The 23,760-nt window shown below is 43.6% G+C and overlaps 1 protein-coding gene across 2 annotated transcripts in view; it reads right to left on the bottom strand.

Moving 5' to 3' along the window:
• Positions 1-22,159, bottom strand: part of LRRC43 (leucine rich repeat containing 43) — a 31,916-nt gene extending 9,757 nt beyond the window's left edge. The window contains exons 1-10 of one of the 2 annotated variants that reach the window (XM_072143769.1): positions 22,005-22,159; positions 21,402-21,650; positions 16,623-16,733; positions 16,393-16,532; positions 9,257-9,495; positions 7,225-7,400; positions 6,032-6,092; positions 4,700-4,836; positions 2,541-2,630; positions 1,058-1,255 (exon numbers count right to left, since the gene is read on the bottom strand). In XM_072143769.1, the coding sequence (XP_071999870.1) occupies positions 1,058-1,255; positions 2,541-2,630; positions 4,700-4,836; positions 6,032-6,092; positions 7,225-7,400; positions 9,257-9,495; positions 16,393-16,532; positions 16,623-16,733; positions 21,402-21,650; positions 22,005-22,091 (1,488 nt within the window). In that variant the 5' untranslated portion in view covers positions 22,092-22,159. Of the gene's footprint in view, positions 1-1,057; positions 1,256-2,522; positions 2,631-4,699; positions 4,837-6,031; positions 6,093-7,224; positions 7,401-9,256; positions 9,496-16,392; positions 16,533-16,622; positions 16,734-21,401; positions 21,651-22,004 lie in introns of both variants that reach the window. The other variant, XM_072143762.1, reaches the window with a different exon arrangement.
• Between the last annotated feature and the right edge of the window lie 1,601 nt (positions 22,160-23,760).

Raw genomic sequence — 23,760 nt, 5'->3', positions numbered from 1 at the left:
GATGAGGGCTATTCCCTACATTCACAGTTCTAAAAGGAAATCTACCATTTGTTTTATGCATTAGGAACCAAACATGAAGCTACATTCATGCAGGCACACATCTTGTTTAATTCCTGAGCTGAGTGGGTTTGCTGAAAAAACTATTATAAAATAATGATAATGGGGCTCTGTCGCTCCTGTGGCTGGCTCAGCGCTTCTCCTCACCCTAATTATGCACTGCTCCAGCCTTGTCCTGCCCAGCAGGGCCGTTTCTAGCCTTTTTGCTGCCTGAGGCGAAAATATAAATGCTGCCCCCTTCCCCTGCCAGACAGTCTCTGATCCCCTGCTACATTAGGCCCATTACATTTACAGACAAATTAAAAAAAAAAACATGATTAAAAAATGCTGACAACATTACTAACAATTAAAAACACAGGATCGCCAGCTCACTTTCAGTGGCCCCCTGGTATACATACTAGGAGCTACAAGTCAGTCAGTACTTTAGTAAGCTACTCCTAGTGCAGTTTTTACAGGTGACAGATCTTCTTTAAACATGGCAGCGCCCACAAGCAGAGCTGTTTTGCGGTTGAAATAGATGTTGGCGTCAAACCTAAGGGTGATCCACATATGGTGGTTTTGACTGCGTTTTTGGCCCGTTTTTAAGCAGTCCGTCAAAAAACGCCTGCATTTTTTTGAAAAAGCATCAGTTTTTGACAGGTTTGACCAATTATCTTAATTCAAACTGGTCACAAACGCATGTGTTTTTTAACACATGTGTTTTTTGATGGACTGCTTAAAAACTGGCCAAAAATGCGTTCAAAACGCCATGTGTGGCATCACCCTTACAGGTTAACAGCAGGTGTTAGCTGTGTAATACCCGCCGTCTATGGAGAGGGCTCGGTCCGTATATTTATGTTGGCTGGTTGTACAAGGGTTAATGAAGAATAATAAAAAGTCTACTGTTTTCACCCGCACTGTTCACGTCTGAAAAAAGTTAAAAAATGTTATTTACGCTTTAAAGCATAACTTAACTTAAAGCAATTTGTGCATTTCCACATACTGTATATTATTGTATCACCTTGTCGATGTCATGCTGCTGCTCCAGATTTTTGTTAAATAGTTCCAAGTTACAGACGGAAAATGCTCTCATCTCTCCTGAGACAAGGTTTTTAAGGGACATTACAGCAGATCCAAGAGTCTTCACAATGGGGGGATCATGACGGAGTTCAGGTATATTTACTTTCTTTTTCTTACTCTTGTTATCCATTTTACTTCCCTAGAAAAAAATAAAGTTATTTCTGAAATAGTAATCAGTCTGGTTCTAAATTTTGGTATTAATGTATGTAAGAGGTATAATGGAATAAGTGGACTATAGTGGATACCACAAATATGCTGTTATCTATCCACCACAATTTACTAAAGCCCTCACATTTATGTTATTACGTTTACTACTTTCTTTGTATTTTTACTAGTACCCTAAAGGGGATGTTACTATGTTAGGCTACATTCACACTAACGTGTGCCTACCGCCACACATCGGTGCATTGCCGGCCTATGGGGGATGTATATACATCTCCCAATGGTCATGTGAATGTAGCCTTACTATGTATTGCCAAATACTTTATGTGTTATTAATGAGAATGCATACTGTATTTCTTGTTAATTGTCTATTTAAAACAATAACCCATTATTATGTGTCCCAACCTGGTCCCACCAAATTCTCTGTTATTCTATGGGCCAGTCCAACATTAAAGGGAACCTTTCATTAACAATTGGTCTAATAAACCGCTACCACTATGTTGTCAAACAGTGTAACACCTTTTAGTTTTTGTTTCTTTCATGACCCATGGAGGTGGTTTCAACCAGTAAATCAACTTTGAAGTGAGATAAAAATTGATTGTATGAAGTCAAGGAGGTGGAGAGTTGAACACTCAAGTCAAGGTGGGGAACTCTGAACACCTCTGTGCTTGACATCATGCATGGGACTATAGAAGATCTGGTTAGTTATGTCTTTGGATGCAGGACCATCACTTAAAATGAAAAGGGTTTTCTGAGGAAGAGAGAGCTTTACTTCAGTGTTTAAAGCTCCGCCTCTGACTTTATACAACCAATTTATATCTCACTTCAAAGTTGATTCTGTGGATGATGGCACCAAAATAGTTGATAAAAGAAAGATCTGGGAGGTGATAAACTGCTTTGCAACATACTGCTAGTGGTTTATTGGGTCAATTTCTGCAGACAGGTTTCCTTTAAGTACCTTGACTGAAAAGTTACAGACAGAGTGCATGAGGAGACACAGAATCATACAGGGTGAAGCTGCCCCTCCCTGGGACTCACTACACGTTGCTGGCAGGGAGCAAAGTGATGTAAATCAAAATATTATAAACTTCTGAAATGATTCAGAATGCTGACAAAGGCATTTTTTAAAATCAGGAAAGCATAGGCTAGCTAGGCTATAGCATAGCTGTAACCAGCTAAAAATGACATTTCAGGTGACAGGTTCACTTTAACTATTCAATAAGTCAAATCTAAATCAAACCTACCCGAGAGCTACTTCTGACCTTGTCCTTTTCCTTGTCCTTTCCAACACCGCTTTTTTCACGTTTTGTTACAGTAGCATTATCATCTGAATCTTTGGGCCATGAGAGGGTCTAATGAAAATGTGGATTTATGCATAACTATTAATATTATGGAAGTAACAAAACAGACAGAGTAATTTTTGATACATACTATTCATTTATTAAAGAGGTTGGTAGACATTTTAATGGTCATTTTCTGATGACATCATTCTATGCTGATACAAATAATTAATATGATATGTGTAAGCATTAGTTTCAGCAATTATGAATCTCAGCAATGGTAACGCTCTATATTGATTTACTTATAGAGCACTATAACTTCAAATTAATTTGCCCAAAGTAATAGTGGTTATGTTGAATAGTTCAAATGAATTGCCCCAAGTAATAGTTGATAAAACAGTTTGTACCCAAGGAACAATGCATCTAATTTGGACCTTTACAAGTAGAGGTGGAAGCAAAGAAAACTGCATAACCTTCCAAAATCCCCCCTTCCCCCTTGCTGGCTACTTTCCTCACATCCGCTTTTTTCATGCTTTTTCTAGCATTCTTCATTCTTTCTTGCTATAGATGGACAGGAGGTGTTATGATAGTACATTAAAAAAATTATGGAGAGGAAAGGTGGAGGAGTGAGCAGCACATATTTTATTTTTAATTTTTGTATGTGATTTGTCTAAAGCAGACACACAGCAGCTGATATCAACCTTTCTTCTCAGGGATAACGGAGAATTCAAGAAAGAGCCTGTAGAGGCATAATCTGGTAATGTGAAGGCTGTACACATTTAATATTAGTCACTAAGGGGACTAAGGCTGTGCAGATAGAGCAATCCATCAGCTCAGTCTGTACGGGTCACTCATGCTGTCTCAAATGGGTTGTTCAGGGTTATATAAAAAGCTTTACATAAGGCCTGGGGGGCTTTAAAAATAATAAACAGCATATACTTTGCTCTCTTCGCACACTGCGGCCGCGGCAGAAATCAATGCCAGGTCTCTGTTTGTTCATAGAGGCCAGCAGTGCCATCCTGACCACAGCTGCGTGGCTGCTACAGTGTTAGCTTCAGTCTGTAGCAACCATGTGGCTGTAGTTGTGACAGCACTTTTGGTTGAAGAGGAGAGGGAGAGGTTTATTATTTTTAGAGCCCCTCCCCCCCACCATATATAAAACATTTTTATATACCTGGACATCTCCTTTAAGACACTGGCACGCAAAATGAGATCAAATTGTGGGAGTGTCTGTAAGTGTTATGGCGACTATAGGCCTTCCTGTGGCCTCTCGGTCTGCCATGCTGTTAGGCTTATTAAGCCCCATTCAGATGAGGTGTCTAATAGACTCCCTGCCAGTGTATAATACACTGTTATGAAAAGTACATGCATTATGCACCCAATCAAACAATCGCCTGTCTCATAGTGGGACTAAAACAATAAAAGGAACAAAAATATCAAAACAGTTTAAATTAAAATTAAGGTTTGCCTATTCAAAATTTATTTTTTTTTAAATGAAAAAGTAAAAAAAACTACACTTAGGTATAAATGCATCTGTAACAACCTAACTAATTCAGCTATTACGTTATTTGTCCAGCATGGTTAATGGCGTAAAAAAAAAACCTTAAAAAACAGTAAGGCCCCTTCTACACTTGCGTTTTTCATGCGCGTGTTCTGCGCATGCTTTTGACTTGCATTGCCCTCTGACCCATTGTAGTCAACGGGCTTTTTCAGATTAGCATTTTTTTTCACGCACACATGCACGTTATTATCTCAACATGCTCTACTTACATGAAAAACTTACCATACTAGTCTATAGAGGTGCATCAAAAACACATTGCACTCTGAGACACAAGCAAGTGCAATGCGTTTTTCACGCATCAATTGCCATAGAAAAGATAGAGCTCAGTCCTGAGTCCATTTCACGCATTGGAATTGAAAAACGCATTGGAATTGCATTGAAATTGCATTGAAAACGCATATGAAAAACTGAGACACTGAACAAACTCTGACTGAAAAATGATTGCACTGAGATGCAAAATGTCAGTTTTTCACTGACCAAACCCTGATCACACCATGATCAGACTCTGACGTGATCAGCAACGCGAGTGTGGAAGGGGCCTCAGACTTTTTTGCGCATCCACCACCAAAAAAAACTTTACCTTTTCTTCTTTGACCGTCACCTTCATTCCAGCAACAAGAAAAGACTTTAAAGCCAATAAATCTGAAGATACATGTTCTTTCACATACTCATAATCTATGCATTCATTCCAAGAAGCCCCAGCAGTTTTGTAGAAACCTGAGATAGAATAATAAAACTGTTACAAAAATAGAAGGACATATAAGACAACATATTGCATTCTCTTTGAAATATGTACATCAACCATTTAATAAAATAACAGTTACTATGAGGGGCATAGAGAAGCTCAATTATACATGACTGGAGAAACAGATTGGCCAATGTGAAGTATGAATGGACAAGGAAATCAGAAACTGTGAAGTAATCATATCCCTTTTTCTATTCTCTGAGAAATGCAGAGCCTATTATCTATAAGTCATGTGGTCAGAGCAAGGTCAGGCAACCCCCACACGTATTAGATGATGAGTCCTTCTGAGATGCTGGGTTCAGTTGACGTTCATCCATGAAGATAAGAAGCTTTCATAACACAGAACATAGAGTAGGCCTTAATTTTTTTTCTTATGCAAAAACACATTGGGAACATTTATCAGGGCTTCCACGTACCAAAACTTTGTGCCAAACTACCCCACATAGCAGCTGGTGTATTTTTGGCTGCCGACGCAGCCAACTGCTGAATACATCAGGAGGCCTAAACCTCTTGATGTACCCGGCAGTGCCAGAGGGACAGGAAATATCCTGCTGTATGATTTAGCAAGAACCACAACTATTTTTTCTGCAGGTTTCCTATGCTGTTACACAGGTAATTTTTGCTTTCATATACAGCAATGTGTATATGTATATCATTTTCCCTTATAATCCATGGCAATAAATTCTAGTAAGAAATAAAAATAAGTGGTTGCTTCAGCTAAAATAAGTAATTTTACTGAGTAACTCAAAGGAGCATAATGTAATGTCTAATATTACAGCTTGGTTAATTTTGAGGTATTACTGAAGCATGTGATTTCAGTATGAGCATTATGCCGCCTTCACATGTTTGTCGGCCTGATCCCATGGGCTTATTAAATATAACAAATTATAAAATTTGATGCAAGAGCTGCAGCCGGTGCCTGCACCAGCACTGAAGTCTGGCTGGCAAATGCACTGAAGTCTGGCTGGCAAATGGGGAGTCCTTGCATCATATTTTGGTATAATGCAAGGACTCCCCTTCTGTACAAGGTGTGCAATTTGTGGCATTGGGTATACAGGCCCACTTTGTGCCGGCTGTGCTGGTTTCTTGTGAAGCAACCTATAAATAAAGGTAAAACAACCACATTGGTATTATATACATCATCAAAAAAACAGATTAACAAGTTACCAATGTGAAGATCTAGTGGGTAACATTGTTGTCCATCCTCTTCTGTGGTAATCTGTTTAGGCTTGTTGTACATGGAAATGTGAAATAAAATACAATTAAATTTACATGTCTTGTAAATTATAGCAATTGATTTCTTTGTAATACATCCTGTAACTCTATTTATTTATTACTGAGACTTCTGTGAATACTGCTGTTAGCTTTGTTCTGTATCACACACATATCTAATTGTGATTAAAGCTGTTTCCAGTGCCTCAAAACCAATCATTTACTATGGCAGGACTTGAAGAACACCGCTCCGTCCATAGTGAAATGGCTGACCCTAATCCCTGCAGGCACTTCTCCCTTGCACTTCTGTGAGGGTGCGGTCACACGTTGCAGTTAAAACTGCATCACAATTAGTTTTTGGTTGGTTTTAGGTGGTATTACTTATTTTAACAAGTAAAAGTCACCAAATCAACAGGTGAATGAAATTTGTGCAACAGTTTTGTCCTTCAAAATCAAATTCACCCATTCAGTTCATGTCTTTCACCTGTGAAATTGACAAAACTGCACCTAAACCCAAACCCAAACCGTGTGACTGCACCCTCAGGGTGGCGCCTGCAGTGATTTGTGATCTTCAGGGTGCGTCCAGACGTTGCAGTTAAAGCTGCATCGCAATCAGCTTTGAGGTGGTTTTAGGTGTAGTTTTGTCAATTGAACAGGTGAAAGACATGAACTGAACTAAACAGGTGAATTTTATTTTGAAGGGGAAACCTGCTCCCCAAATGTCATTCACCTGTTCAGTTAATGTCTTTCATCCAAGTGCTCTTCTTCCAACTTATATATACAGTATATGGGAGCCTAATTCACAGGGGGTTCCAAAAGTATTCATACCCCTTGAACTTGTCCTCATTTGTAAATATTACAGCCACCAACTTAAATGTATTCTATTGATCATGTATGTGATAGGAGAATACCAAATCTTTGAAAATTAACTGAAGTGGAGTGTATATAATGTATTCAGCTCTCTGTAATCTGATACCCTAAAAGGGGTTGTTCGAGTGTGAGTAAAAAAAAAAAAAAATGGCGAGGTGGCATGAAGGGGTTGCATAAAAAAACTTTTCTCACCTTGTTTAGCAAAAATTAACTAAATTTGCCTCCCCAGCCATCCAGTATTGTGTATGTTTTTAAGATGCTTAGATTTCCCAGCCTACCTGACTCTCCAGTTCATTGCTGGGCATATCATCAATGAATTCATAGCATACATGGTAAGTGACTGTAGTTACTGGATAGTCCACTGCGTTCTGCTGTTCTGTGTGTGCACCTGTATTTGCAATGCCTTGTACTTTTCCTATACGCACTAGAAGCTTAGCTTTACTTTCTTGTGCTCCTGTAAAACAAAAAGTTTCATCCTATGACGGGTCTTTTATTAATCATTTTTTACATTATTAGGGCAGAAGTTTCTGCAGCTAAACATTACCTCCATATATCTGAATAGGCTTGCTTATTCATCACATTTTCCATTTGTACACAACAGATGACCTGTTTGCATAAAGGCTTAATTTTACTGTGTGGGGGAGTGTTGTGAACATATTTCTAATATACTTCATTAAGAAATTCTCCTTAGTTTGTAAATAAACAGACTGCAAATTGCGCCTTAGTTACAACGTTATATCTACATTGCTGTCTGTCTACAAATCTACATTGCTATCTGTTGCAAATCTGTCTATAGGATTGAAGATGGGTCTCTCTCTACTCTTATGCTTGTTGCACAGCTCTGAATGTTAACACTCTCTGCTCTCACCCTGGCTGTAGTATGCTATGAGCATTATTTTCAAGGATCAAGCTAAAAGTGAAGGCTGACCGAAAAAAAAACACAACATACCTCACCTTTCCACGTTCCCCAGCAGCTCCTCTTCTTTTCTGCTGCTGTGTACAACAGGCGATGACGTCATCATATCGCGCCTGACGAAATGCCGCACATAGCAGCAGAAAAGCACAATGATGATGTGGAGAGCTCATCATTGCTTTTGACTCCATCAGGTACAGTTTATGTCCCAGACGGAAAAAAGGAGGTGAGTCGCCGTTGCGATGGGGCAGAGTCGGCATGGCAAGGAGTGGGCCAGCAACTGTTGGACCCACCGGTGCTTCTTCTCTATACACAGCAGTAGAGAAGAAGAGGAGCTGCTTGGGAACGTGGAAAGGTGAGGTATGTGGGATTTGTTTTTTTAACTATGTTACAAAGAGGAAAGGGGGCCACACTAAGAGGGGGAAGATGAGGGGGGCCCACAAAAATATGAAGAGATTAAAAAGAGGGAGATGGGGAGAAGGCCACATTAAAAAGAGGGAGATGAGAGGGGACACAAAAAAGGGGAAAAATATGAGGGGGCCCAGAAAATGGGGGGGCCAAAGATGGGGGAGGGGCACAATGAGAGGTGGAGTTGAGAGTGATTCAGAAAAAGAGGCGGAGATGAGAGAGGGAGAAACCAGGGCCCTCACAATAAGAGGGGGAGGTGCAAGGGGACAATATTAAGAGGAGGGATGTGAGAGGAGCCATAAATGAGGGGGTGAAAGGAGGTTCAGAAGATTAGGGGGCCCATAATGAGAGGAGGGGATACCAGGAGGCCCACAGTAAGAGGGGGAGATGAAGGGGCTATAAATGGAGAGTGTAGAGAGATTAAAGGGGGCCCATAATAAGAGCAGTACATACAAGGGGGCAACATTAAGAGGCGGGAGATGAGAAAAACACAAATTAGAGGGGGAACAGAAGATGAGGGGAGGCAACAAGATAGGGGGAGATTAGAGTGGGTTAGAAAAAGAGGGGGATATACAAGGGTCAACAAGGGTCAAGCTTGATATAAGATCATAGTATTGCATATATAGGTAATTATAAGGCATTATATGAACAGCTTTTATTATGGAAATACTAATAACAAAATTGGATTCTTCCCATTGATCCCTGTTGGAATGCATGTGCTTATACATAGTTATGAGAAAATTGATAATTATGTGTGAATTCATCAATTAATGTTCACTTTTTGCACCCCCACTAGGATGTACTTTATGGACAGTTGTTTATGCAGCATTTTAACCCATTAACTAGAGTGATTAAAAAAAGAAAAAGAAAGAAATTCAATCCGTGTTTTGGATGTTTTCTCTCTTCATGATCGTCACTTCTTGGCTTCAAAAACGAATCTTAAGCAAGGGAATTATTATCAATATGCAGGTCATTAGCCGTAATCTTACCTTTCTTTTTCGACAATCCAACAAATTTATATTTTTCATCAGGTAAAATTAAGATACCATCCAAAACACAAAGCTTTGGCAGGCAATCTATAGTGTAGCCTCTATATGTGGTGATGAATGTAAGCGGATTTCCCTGCAGCATTAGAATACGGAGATTTTGTAAAGTAGAGATTTTAGACACTAGGTTAAAGAGATCAGTAAGGTCATTGAAACTAAGGTCAAGAGAAACCAAATTCGGCCTAAAACAAAAAACAAAGTGTCAGTGTCAGTAAATATTTAAACAATGATATTGCAAACATCAGATACTTGACCGTTTATTTTTTTTAAGGAAACCCTTTGCTCTGGCTCGAATGATTTTCTATAACATCATATTGATTCACTTAATGTGACAACTCTAGACCTCATATTGGCAAATTATCATGCTCTGGACTGGATCTCTAAAGACTGGTAAATCTGCCAGCCCCAACATATGAGATCTTATGTTTCTTTAAGAACCTAAGTGAGCTTTTTGTGCCCCATTTGACAAAGGTATTTAATAGTGTCTCTTGTGACTCCCTCTTCACTAGAGTGACTAATAGCTAATACCCACCCCTTTGGCACTTAGAAAGAAGAGACACCGATTGATATTTCTTTAAAAATGGATTTTGTTGTCTAAAAGTTATATACGGTAATATACAAACTAAACATAATTGGCTGGTCATGAATGGCTTAATCCATTCTAAATCCATTCTTAATTTTTCTAAATCAAATCATATTTTTATGTTTATGTTATTACTCTTGTCTTGTTTGATTTATTTTATGATTTATTATTATAGGAAGCCAATGACAATCTGACTTTGAGGAGTGAGTGCAGGCCTCAGACAGTGGTAGGATGCTATAGTACTGTCACGGGTGGTCCCGCGACCCACATCGCGGGTCGCGGGCTCACCCGTGCCGCCCTGCCCCCGCCAGCGCGCCGCCAGCGCATCTCACCCGTCCCGGCTCCTGGCTCGCTCCCCTCCGCTGTGCGCGCGCGTCCCCGACTGCTAGGGCGCGCGCGCGGCACCTTCTCCAAATTTAAAGGGTCAGCGCGCCATTAATTGGCGCTGGCCATATTGCCCAATTCTTCATAAGCCTGCCTCTTCCTGTTACCCTTGCCGGATCTTTGTGCCTCATAGCCTTAGAGAAAGCTTACTAGCGATTATTCCTGCGTTCCTGTGTATTCCTGCGTTCCCGTGTATTCCTGTGTTCCCGTGTATTCCTGTGTGTTCCCGCTCCTGTGTTACCCGAGTTCCTCCGTGTTGCTGTGTTCCGTGTGCCTGTGTTCCCGTTCCCACCTGCCTGGACCTCCTGTTGCTGACCCCGGACTTGGACCTGACGTTGCATCTCTGCCGCCTGCCCTGACCCTGTGCCTGGACCTGTCTACGAGATTGTCATCCGCTAAGGTACCTCGACCTCGGCTGCCACCGTGGGCTAGTCACACCTGGGAACGACCTAGTGGTATCCTGCCGCAGCAAGTCCAACCCGCTTTGCGGCGGGCTCTGGTGAATACCAGGTGCCGCTGGGCTCCGGTTCCGGGTGTTGGCTAGTTACATCTCCCGCGGTGGTCCAGAGGATCCACTGATCCTAACAGTAAGATCCGGTCATGGATCCCGCCGAGGCTCCTTCTCCCAGTCAGCCTGATCTCACCACCATCGTGATCCACCAGTCCCGGCAGATTGCTGCACAACGGAATCAACTGGAGCAAGTCACCGCCATGCTGCAACAGCTGCTAGCTACCCAGCATCAGCAACAGTCTCCTGAGGTGGCCGCTGCGACTCCTGCTACCCCGGCTTATCTCCCTGCTGCTGAACCCAGGCTACGTCTCTCTTTGCCCGGCAAGTATGACGGGGATCCCAAGATGTGCAGGGGCTTCATCACCCAGTGCTCCCTGCACATAGAACTTATGCCGTCGCAATTTTCCACAGAGCGGTCCAAGGTGGCATTTGTCCTCAGCCTCCTTTCCGGGAAGGCCCTGGCCTGGGCTACTCCTCTTTGGGACAGGGATGACCCGGTTGTCGCTACCCTCTCGGAATTTCTGGCAGAGTTCCGGTCAGTCTTCGAGGAACCGGCCCGAGCTTCCTCTGCGGAGTCTGCATTATTGAACCTGCGCCAGGGTAACTCATCTGTGGGAGAGTACGCAGTTCAGTTCCGCACCCTGGCTTCTGAACTTGCCTGGAACGATGCGGCCCTCATTGCTACCTTCAAGAAAGGACTTTCTGCGCAGGTCAAGGACGCGCTGGCAGCACGGGACCTGCCGTCAACTCTGAGTGGTCTGATCACCCTGGCCACTCGAATTGATGTGCGGTTTAAGGAGCGCGCTGAGGAACTACGCTCCGAGTACCCCCAAGGCCGTGTTAGACGTCTTCCTCGCCTGGCACCTGTATTCCAAAAGCCGCTTCAGCCCCCGGCTGAATCTTCTGCTGATGAACCTATGCAGGTGGACCGAGTCCGGCTTTCTCTACAAGAGCGTTCCAGGCGACGTCAGGAGAACCTGTGCATGTATTGTGCCAGCCCAGGGCACTTCGTCGGGGCTTGTCCTGTCCGCCCCCAACGTCCGGGAAACGCCAGCACCTAGGCTTCTCAGGAGAAGCGTCCCTAGGTGAGAATAAAGCTTCTCCACGCTTGACTCTCCCCGTACTCCTCAGCGTTGGCACTGGCACCCAGATCCAAGTTTCCGCCTTCCTGGATTCGGGCTCTACAGCGAACTTTATGGATGCTGCCCTGGTCTCCCAGCATCACTTCCCGGTGGTTCGTCTCAGGAAGCCATTGTCCATTGCCTCGGTCAGTGGCCAAATTCTCTCCGTGCCCATCCGGTTTCGCACAGAACCCCTGCTCCTGCAAGTTGGAGCATTACATAGAGAAAGACTGTCCTTTTTTGTGCTGCCCCAGTGCACTTCCACTCTCCTGCTGGGCCTCCCCTGGTTGCAACATCATGCCCCTGTTCTGGACTGGTCTTCTGGGGAGATTCTCCGCTGGGGTCCGGATTGTTCATCACACTGTATGAAGGTTCTACATCCGCTCCCTGTCGGGACTTCTACCTTGTCTCCTAAGCCTTTGGGGGGGCTTCCCGCTCCATACCAGGACTTCGCGGATGTGTTCTCCAAGAAACAAGCTGAGACCCTTCCTCCACATCGTCCCTACGATTGCCCCATCGACCTGCTGCCTGGATCTTCTCCTCCTCGGGGTCGGGTGTACCCGCTCACGGTACCTGAAACAGCCGCCATGTCCGAGTATGTCCAGGAGAATCTACAAAGAGGCTTTATTCGTAAATCCTCCTCTCCGGCAGGCGCCGGCTTCTTTTTTGTCACCAAGAAAGATGGCTCTCTCCGCCCCTGTATTGACTATCGCGGTCTTAACAAAGTCACCGTTAAGAATCGCTATCCTCTGCCGCTGATCACGGAGCTGTTTGATCGCCTACGGGGTGCGAGAGTCTTTACCAAGCTGGATCTTCGTGGGGCCTACAATCTTATCCGCATCAGGAGCGGCGACGAGTGGAAGACCGCCTTTAACACCCGTGATGGGCATTTTGAATATTTAGTTATGCCTTTCGGACTCTGTAATGCGCCAGCCGTTTTCCAAGAGTTTGTCAACGATATCTTCAGGGACTTATTGTACCGCTGTGTTGTGGTTTACCTGGATGACATCCTTGTGTATTCTGCTGACCTCGAGTCCCACCATTCCCATGTACGGCAAGTGCTCAGCCGCCTCAGGGCCAACCATCTCTACGCCAAACTGGAGAAGTGCCTGTTTCATCAAAAAAGCCTTCCATTCCTCGGCTACATTATTTCCGATAAAGGCTTGCAAATGGATCCTGATAAGTTATCTGCGGTTCTTCAGTGGCCACGCCCAGTGGGACTACGGGCTATTCAAAGATTCCTGGGCTTCGCAAATTATTATAGACAATTCATTCCTCACTTCTCGACTCTGGTAGCTCCTATGGTGGCGCTAACGAAGAAAGGTGTCAATTCTCGTGCCTGGCCCCCAGCGGCTGACCAGGCCTTCACGAGACTAAAGTCTGCTTTTTCTTCTGCATCTGTCCTTACCAGACCAGATACCGAGAAGCCATTTTTTGTGGAGGTTGATGCCTCCTCCGTAGGAGCTGGAGCGGTCCTTACTCAGAAGGGGCCTAGGGGCCGTACTCTATCTTGCGGCTTCTTCTCCAAAATTTTCTCCCCTGCAGAGAGGAATTATTCTATTGGAGATTGTGAGCTTCTGGCCATCAAGCTTGCCTTGGAGGAGTGGCGTCATCTGTTGGAGGGAGACAGATTTCCAGTCAGCATCTACACTGACCACAAGAACCTCCAATACCTACAGTCGGCTCAGCGGTTGAACCCGCGTCAAGCCCTGTGGTCTCTCTTCTTTTCCCGTTTTGACTTCCAAATCCATTTTCGCCCTGCCGAGAAAAACATCAAGGCTGACGCCTTGTCCCGTGCTTCGGATGTTATGGGGGAGGACTGTGCCCCGGGATACATCGTTCCTCCTGAGAGACTTGTGCTGGCAGCGCCGGTGGACCTCCGGCAATTACCTCCCGGCAAGACTTATGTGCGACCTGGTCTTCGAAAGAGGATTCTGACCTGGGGACATTCCTCTCGTGTGGCTGGGCACCCTGGGGTGCAGCGCTCTGTGGCCCTAATTTCCCGATTCTATTGGTGGCCTGATTTGGTCAAGGACGTTCGGGATTTTGTGCGGTCCTGTACCTCTTGTGCTCGTAATAAGCCCTCACGACAAAAACCAGCTGGTCTTCTGTTGCCGTTACCCGTGCCTACCTGCCCGTGCTCTCACGTGGCTATGGACTTTATTACAGATCTGCCACCATCATCTGGCAATACCGTTATCTGGGTGGTAACCGACCGCTTTTCCAAAATGTCTCATTTTGTTCCTCTGCCAGGCCTGCCGTCTGCTCCACACCTTGCCAGCCAGTTCTTCACCCACATCTTTCGCCTACATGGACTTCCGTTGCACATCGTCTCGGACCGAGGGGTCCAGTTTGTCTCCCGCTTCTGGCGAGCCCTGTGTAATCAACTGCAGATAAAACTGGACTTCTCTTCTGCGTACCATCCTCAATCTAATGGACAGGTTGAAAGAGTTAACCAGACTTTGGGCTGTTACCTGCGTCACTTTGTCTCTGCCCGTCAGGATAACTGGTCCACTTTGCTACCTTGGGCAGAGTTCTCTTATAACTCCCTGGATTCGGAGTCTGCTGGTGCATCACCCTTCTTTGTTCTATATGGAAGACATCCACGTCCACCCCTACCTCTCTCCGTGTCTGCTGATGTTCCTGCTGTGGAAGAGTTGGTAACGGACCTTAAAGCTATTTGGGAACAGACTCGTCAGTCCCTGCTTCAGGCCTCTGCCCGCACCAAGACTCAGGCCGATAAAAAACGCAGGTCTCCTCCCATCTTCTCTCCAGGGGATAAAGTGTGGCTGTTTTCAAAATATGTCCGGTTGAAGATTCCCAGCTACAAGCTTGGCCCTCGCTATCTGGGTCCATTTGAGGTGCTGAAGCGTATTAATCCTGTGGCCTATAAGCTGCGCCTTCCTCCCACCATGCGCATCCCGAACTCCTTTCATGTCTCCCTGCTCAAGCCTGTCATCTTGAATCGCTTCTCCCAGCAAGATCCTCCTCCTACTCCAGTGGCGGACTCTACCAACACCTATGAGGTAAAAGAGATCTTGGACATGAAGACGGTGAGGGGGAAGCGGTTCTTCTTGGTTGACTGGAGGGGGTTCGGGCCTGAAGAAAGGTCGTGGGAGCCAGAGGACAACATATTGGATCGTAGTCTTCTGCAGAGGTTCCTCCAGCCTAGGAGGAGGGGGAGGCCGAAGGGGGGGGGGTACTGTCACGGGTGGTCCCGCGACCCACATCGCGGGTCGCGGGCTCACCCGTGCCGCCCTGCCCCCGCCAGCGCGCCGCCAGCGCATCTCACCCGTCCCGGCTCCTGGCTCGCTCCCCTCCGCTGTGCGCGCGCGTCCCCGACTGCTAGGCACCTTCTCCAAATTTAAAGGGCCAGCGCGCCATTAATTGGCGCTGGCCATATTGCCCAATTCTTCATAAGCCTGCCTCTTCCTGTTACCCTTGCCGGATCTTTGTGCCTCATAGCCTTAGAGAAAGCTTACTAGCGATTATTCCTGCGTTCCTGTGTATTCCTGCGTTCCCGTGTATTCCTGTGTTCCCGTGTATTCCTGTGTGTTCCCGCTCCTGTGTTACCCGAGTTCCTCCGTGTTGCTGTGTTCCGTGTGCCTGTGTTCCCGTTCCCACCTGCCTGGACCTCCTGTTGCTGACCCCGGACTTGGACCTGACGTTGCATCTCTGCCGCCTGCCCTGACCCTGTGCCTGGACCTGTCTACGAGATTGTCATCCGCTAAGGTACCTCGACCTCGGCTGCCACCGTGGGCTAGTCACACCTGGGAACGACCTAGTGGTATCCTGCCGCAGCAAGTCCAACCCGCTTTGCGGCGGGCTCTGGTGAATACCAGGTGCCGCTGGGCTCCGGTTCCGGGTGTTGGCTAGTTACATCTCCCGCGGTGGTCCAGAGGATCCACTGATCCTAACAAGTACAAAGCAATTATCCCAAGGTAAAGAACAATACTCAATGGGGCACCTGCAAACTGCGTAGATTGCAGAGGGCGCCAGATTCATGAGTTCTGGTGCCCGTTCTTCATGAATCTGGTGCCCCCAGAACTGCCCTGACAGAGTGCACCAACATTTTTGTAGTGTTCCTGTAATATAGGGCACGCCACAGACGTTTCATGAAAATATGGCGTCTAATGCCCCCTAATCTGTGATGCCAAGTGCAGCTGGACTACAAAACGGTTGCGTGCTTGTGGTTCAGACACTTCTTATATACCTTTGCAAGTAGTTTGCACCTAAAAGAAAACCGGCGCAAAGCCCTTGGTAAATGTGCCCCAATATCCTAAACTCTGTAGCGACAGATTAGTCTTCCTGGGGGCAAAAAAATATTCCCAACCTGCAAAGTAGCATTTGCAAGAACAATGTACCCTACATTGATATCAAACATTGCTTTGTTGACATGAAAAATAGTGAGCATTACTAAGAGTCACACCTATGTGTATTTGCAATGCACCAATATTTATCTATAACCAAAATGCCCTACCAGATATCTGCAGTCAGGAATATACTTTCTGAAGAGGACTGGATTCTGTTATAAGCAAGGCCCAAATGCTGTAACAATGGAGGTGGATTTATGCTTAGATCTTTCAAGCTTGAGATGTGGTTAGCACATAGCTCCAAATTCTAGAAACAAAAATATCACTGTATACATGAAGATAGTCCATTCTGCTGAAACACTCTGGCTAGAGAAAACACAGAGATCAGCATATTCACCTTTAGTTTTCTTGGAAGATTGCTTGATTGCACTGTTTTTAGCTTATTTGCACTTAACACAAGTTCTTCAAGGTTCTGAAATTTGGTTATCTGTGCATCTACTTCAGTTACCTATGTAAAGAGTAATTATTCTTGAGATAAATCATGATCAAGAATGTGAAGCATTAGTCATGCAGCTGAGATTTCTAAGATTGATACTTTTTTTACCTTTTTTTGTAATTTTTTTTATACTTGCTTACTTTGTAAAAAAAAAATAATTTTAATTGGTGGTCCAAACATCAAAGGTTTTACCTTATATAGTACACAGGAAGAGAAGAAGCTCAAACACATACCTTATATACTCGAGTATAAGCCGACCCGAGTATAAGCCGAGACCCCTAATTTTACCACCAAAAACTGGGAAAACCTATTGACTCGAGTATAAGCCGAGGGTGTAGTATACAGCTAGCCAGCCCCCATGTAGTATACAGCCAGCCAGCCCCATGTAGTATACAGTCAGCCCCAAGTAGTATACAGTCTGCCCCATGTAGTATATAGCCAGCCCCAAGTAGTATACAGCCAGCCCCCTACCAAGCGCATAAAAAATAAAAAACTTAATACTCACCCCCGATCCTCTGCGCGGCTCCCGATCCCAGGTGGCGGCTCCCGGCGGCTTCTTTCTTCTCCAGACGGCAGAGTCGTGTCCATTCGACCTGCGGGCGCACACTATGATGCATCATAGTGTGCGCCCGCCGGCAGATCGCATGGACGCGACTTTGCCGGCTAGAGAAGAAAGAAGATAGAGGAGGAGCCGCTGGGAACCACACTGAAGATCAGGAGCCATGCCAAGGATCCGGACACCGGAGGGTGAGTATTAAGTTTTTATTTTTTAATTGACTCGTGTATAAGCCGAGGTGAGGTTTTTCAGCAGATTTTTTTGTGCTCAAAAACCCGGCTTTTACATGAGTATGTGGGGTAATTCAAAACCTTTAAAAATACATAAAAAAATGTGTAGAAGTGAAATCACCCCCTGTTCATATAAAGTATACCTAGACAACAATGAACCAACAATAAATATACCCGCAGTAGTGACTATATATATATATATACACAGCTACCACAGTAATTGCTGTATGTCCAGCTTCCCGCAGTAATGAATATATCTATAGCTTTCCCAGTAATTACTATATTATTACAGTAAAATAATAAAACTTTACTTACCTCACCTTCTCCCACTCTCCAATGTGCAAGCAGAGAAGGTAGCGTATTGTTTTTTGGGCACTGCTATGGACACAAGTATGTGGGAGGGGATGCAGCTCTGTCTCCCTGGTCCTCTGAGCCGGCTGCTGTATTAACAGCCAAATCAGAAGTGCCGTGATCATGACTGCACACTATAATCCACCATTGGTTGGTGCGAGCCCCTTTAGGAGCAAAGTGTCTTATAAAGACAAGATTCTGTCTATATAAATGCCCAGGTAAGGTGCTAATTAAATTATTATATACTACTATATACATACGAACATAGGTTGGCTGCTAAGTATAATGAGTATTAATATACTATAAAAAGGAAATATAAAGGTTATAAATGAACCTATATTTATGCAACCAAATAATTTATGCATCCAAAAACTAACTTTACCATATTAGAGACACAAAAGAGACGTGCAATAAGGTCTCATAATAGAGATGTGTACCTCAAAAAACCACCTCCAGTCATCTTAGTCAATTAGTAAATATAGTCCACTTAGTTTGAGTCAATAATAATACTATTGGTACTCAGACAGCATTTGTAATAATGAAATATTATAAGATCTTCTATAATATATATTATATTTATATATTCCAAAAAAATGCAGCACTACACATATATATAGTTTCTGTAGTGCTCCTCTTCTGGGCCTGGTTAATATATATATATATATATATATATATATATATATATATATATATATGTGCATATATATATATATATATATATATATATATATATATATATTATAGAGAGAAGTGACTGGACTACCCTACTACAATAATCTTTATTTATATAGCGCCATCATATTCCGTAGCGCTTTACAAATCATAAGGGACAAATACAAATATAATAAAACATGACAGAGCACAAACATTCGTATGGAACAATAGGAGTGAGGGCCCTGCTCACAAGAATAGTGGGGTGACACAAGAGGTAAAATAATATATAATGGTTCAGCCATTCTTCATAAGGGAATAGAACAAAATATAATACATAGAAGTACAGGCAGTCCCCGGGTTACATACAAGATAGGGTCTGGAGGTTTGTTCTTAAGTTGAATTTGTATGTAAGTCGAAACTGTATATTTTATAATGGAAGTTCTAGACAATTTTTTTTTTTTGCCCCAGTGACAATTGGAGTTTCAAAATTTTTGGTGTAATTGGACCAAGAATGATCAATAAAGCTTCATTACAGGCATCTTACAGCTGATCATTGCAGTCTGGGACTATAGTAAAGCATCCAGAGAGCTTCACCAGAGGTCACAGTGGGCAGAGGGGTCCGTCTGTAACTATGGGTTGTCTGTAAGTCGGGTGTCCTTAAGTAGGGGACCGCCTGTACTGTCGATTGACCCAGTCATCAGCCGTCATCTTATATACAAAGTCAAGGGTGAATGGGACTCCAGCGAAGCCTGGTGCCTGCTGGTTGCTGGATAACAGATGGAAGGAGGACACAGAACGGGTTAGTAAAAAAAAAGAGTTAAAACTTCATGCAGTTAACGAGTGTTATAGGCTTGCCTAAAGAAATGGGTTTTAAAAGCACGTTTGAAACTTTGGAGGCTAGGTGTTAGTCTGATAGTCCGGGGCAGAGCCTTCCATAGAATGGGTGCAGCTCTAGAGAAGTCTTGGAGACGCAAGTGGGAGGTCCGGACTAGGGTAGAGGTTAATCTAAGATCACTGGCGGATCTAAGAGCACAAGATGGGTGATAGACTGAGATAAGAGAGGAGAGGTAGGGGGGTGCAGCATTATACAGACGCTTTGTGGATGAGGGTTATTATTTTGAACTGTATTCGAAAGGAGACAGACAGCTAGTGCAGTGACTGGCATGAACTGGAGGCATCTGTAAAGCGTTTAGTCTGAAAGACGAGCCTGGCTGCTGCATTAAGAATCGATTGGAGAGGAGAGAGTTTGGTGAGTCGAAGACCGATTAGTAGAGAGTTATAGTAGTCTAGACGAGAGTGAATCAAAGCAACAGTTAGCATTTTATTATTATTATTATTATTATTATTATGAATACAGACTTGGTTGGGTCATCACTGCCATGGACCAGATCTATTTCAAGGTACAATAAAACCATCTTACCCAAGTGCTAAAATATTTACTGCCGTTAGTGTTTACTTTTTTTCTTCCATTAACTTTGGCAATACGGTGTCCATTTGTGTAAGAATTTGTGTTCTATTCAGATCGTGTCTTATACCATGTCTGATGAAGAGTCCTGAGTAATCTCAAAAGCTTGCAATTATCATCAATTTTAATAACAAGTATCAACAACTGAGGAATCTCAATGTTTATCTAAATTTACTGTAATACTATCATCTCTTGCAGTGTTTCTGTGAAATTCTCCTTCATCAGACAAGTAACTTACAGGCATGCATTGAGAACTCATGTCATAAGATTGTGATCCCGATCTCAAATAATATTTCATGCAAAATATCTCCACAGTGATTTAAATTCTGTTTACTTGACAATTTGTGTCGGAAACGGAGAAAACAGCCCATGTAAGTTTTTTTGAGGCTCCCAAATATCCCTATCAAAACGATCCCCAATACATAGAAAGCATCCTGGGTTCAAAGGCTGCTGATTTATGGAAACCAAGAGCGGTAGTCTGCCCAATACACTTTGTTAAACAGAAAATAGCAACAATAAAAGGTCTAGAATGACAACTAATAATGAGGTCTAGTATGATCTCGAATGAGAACTGGTGCTAACATGCTTATATTTACAAACCTTGCCAGATGAGATGTATGCTATCTGATGTAAACTCTCTCCAATTGACAGCTTGTAAACACATGAAAATAATTAATTCATCCTTTCCAGGACACATATTGAACTCTGTAGCCCTCTTTTTGTTACACAAGATCTTTTGGGCCACAGTTGCCACTACTTGAAAGAGTTCTCCTCATGCTCCATCTCTACATTGCAATGAAACAGACCAAAGGCCAAACTATCATGGTGGCACAAAATATTCTACTGGGTGCAGGAGACTAAAGGAGTCCACCTCCACTCACAATGGAGCAGTGGACAGCTAAATACAGGTGAAGTAAATTAGGTAGAAACAACCAACAGTTAGTAAAAATGAGTTAGTTAATGAGGAGCTTTGACCACCTCCACCAACTCTTTGCATCCACTGATTCAGTTGCAGATTTTTTTCTATGACCCTCCACGCTCTGAAGACTCTACTGTTACACTGACATGTAACAGGATATAAGCTTCACACAGGAACATCCCACCTAACTGTATAGAACCTAATTAATGTAGAAGGTAGAAAAATGAACAACACAGATTGCTCAGAAGCTGTGGGGGGATATAGAAAAAAAACTTTAACTGTGCCAGTTTCTTTAGAAGAATGTAGTTGGTGGATTTAGTAATAGGCCTTCTTTAAAGAAAATATCCATGTTTAGACCTTGATTTCCATATATATGTTTCTAAAGGCGGAAAGTCCCACCTACACAAACAACGTAAAAAAAAAAACAAAAAAAAACCCCAAACAGTCTAGAGGTCATAAAATAAAATCTTTGTGTTTAGGAAACATCAGCCACATTTCCACCTACCTCTTTATCAACTACTCTGAGCTGTTTGAAGTAAGAGAAGATGAACTCTTCAGTTATGTTTTCTGGACATCTGACTGCTAGTACCCTCAAGTTTTGAAATTCAGAATTGTTCTTGTCTTCATGTTCCCATGGTGAGTTCTGCTGGTTTAGGAGATCTTGTAGAGTGTCCTGGCTCTCCTCTTCTGGATCACTGTCCTCCCAATATGTATTTGGATGACTTCTCTTCGCAGCTGCCAAGTGCGACTTATTCTAAGCCAAAGTATAACACATGGTTAATCTAATAGGGTTTTTACATGCAACTTTTGAAGCCCAAATTATGAATGGAATTTAAAAAACATCTATACCATCTCTCATCAATGCTTTGTCATCTTTTATGATCCATGCCTACTCATGGTGTTAAAAAACTGCATGTAAAAACATACATCAAAAAGTCCTTGATGTATTCTTCTACCTTAAAAGACCCTTTGAGTATCTGGCTTCTATAGCATTTCCAGTATTTCTTTACATGTATCAACATTGTCTGTTTGCATGAAAAGGTAAAAACAAGCCATAGCCTGATAAAAAAAAAATCAATCATAAAGACATCACAAATAAAGGTTTTACCCATCTTCCACTACCACAGGGGAATGATTGCAAGCACAGTGCTTCCAGCTGCTGCCTCAGAACCTCAGATACAGTGATATGATCCATGATGACAACTCAGCCCAGTGTAGCCACCATTACAACACTGCTGGAATGGAGAACACATGTCTGGGATTCTTTGGTGCTTGGAGATGGCATTCTGTTGCTTGGTAACCACATAATATCCTGTTTAGCCAGTTTTAAAAGCTCTTTTGTATCTGCAGCTTTCTTGTCACGTGTGACCATAGCCACACCTTATAATCTACACAGCCTAAATTGTGGATGATGTTAGAAGCATTTGTAGAAACACCAGAGTGACAATGATTACACACTTTTTGCTAGAGCTATGAAGAACAGTATAATGAAACACAGCAGATATGTTTTTGCTACATGAGGCTGGAAAGTAAGCGTGGTTTCGAAAAAATTGTCTCAGTCTTAGCCCCTGCAATATTCCTCACCGGGGCAAAGTCTTTTTGGGCTTGGGGGTAGCTGAATTCCCTTTGGTACCAGAGTGACTGGTAGAGCGCGACCTGGCGCTTGCCTGGGTCATGGTCGCTGGGAACATCCATGCCGGGCAGGTATCCGGCAGGTAGATTTGCAAGAAAAGAGGGAGATGCTGCAGATGTGTGATAGTTGGCCCTGTGGCACTCCTGATATAGGTGTAGGGTGATAGTAAATGGGGCACCCTTGATGTTATGCAGCTTTAAGCAGGGATCACGCTGCTAACGTTGGGACGTCAACCATGAACTTACACTTTCTTTATTCCAGAACACGGCAACTGCCACAACTGCAGATAACAGCTGGTTCAAGGTTGCTGGTCAGATGTTTGGGGCAGGATGCTCGCAGCCTGGTATAGATAGCTTCAGGCTGGAGATGGGGACCTGCTATGCAGTATTCCTAGGCAGGCTTTGGTTGATAGCTCAGAGTCCTGCAGGGGTTTGGTGGCTGCAGGCCATGTTTCCTGATACCTCACCTTTGTCACCTTTGTCACCTTTGTGACATATACAATTACAAGTTATCAACAGCGCATGTTATTGGTCAACTGTCAACAATAAACAGCATTGCTTCCTAGGCAGATATTTACAAGCTGAGTTACCATTTATACACACTGGAGGTCTCACTGAGGTGATCAGACTCATTGATTGCATCGGCAGGGGTGTTGCACCCCCAGACACAGACATTCTTGATCTTTGGAAACAGACCTGTGTGCTGGTTAGATCACTATCCATATTTTAACTCTGTGTCCCTAGGAAACGGAGCTGGCTCTTCACTGATATATGGAAGCTGCCAGTAACTTCTGTGCAGACAGCTTCCATGCTCCGCAGGTGCCAGATTTATTCCCCCACACTTCAGGATCTCCATGCTATTTGAGAGCCCAGCAGAGGTGTACAGAAGCATAATCGTAACTGAGCCTCAGCCAATCAGTGCTGGTTTCTCTTAGATGATCCAACTATACCAGCAGCAGAGAGATGAGTGGACCTGAAGAATAGGTTCAGGTTCAGCATTTCTGTTTCAGGGTGCTTCCTGAAACAGACATATTGCTGAATTGCCTACCAATCCGGCAAATGAATGTCCCTAACAACTAGCCAAGGCTATGATTGACTAGGGGACACCCTACACTTTGGCTTCGCTCATCTATAGTTGTGACTAAATTCCATAACTCAGAGGGATCGGGTCCTCCACAGTCATGGGTTTTATCCTGTTCTACAGGAGCTGTCTATTTTCCATTACTGGGAAG

The sequence above is a fragment of the Engystomops pustulosus genome, chromosome 1, assembly GCF_040894005.1.
Source record: "Engystomops pustulosus chromosome 1, aEngPut4.maternal, whole genome shotgun sequence".
In the NCBI taxonomy this organism is placed as follows: domain Eukaryota; kingdom Metazoa; phylum Chordata; class Amphibia; order Anura; family Leptodactylidae; genus Engystomops; species Engystomops pustulosus.
Note: the sequence above shows the minus strand (reverse complement) of the source record. Positions and strands in the feature narration are given on the sequence as shown.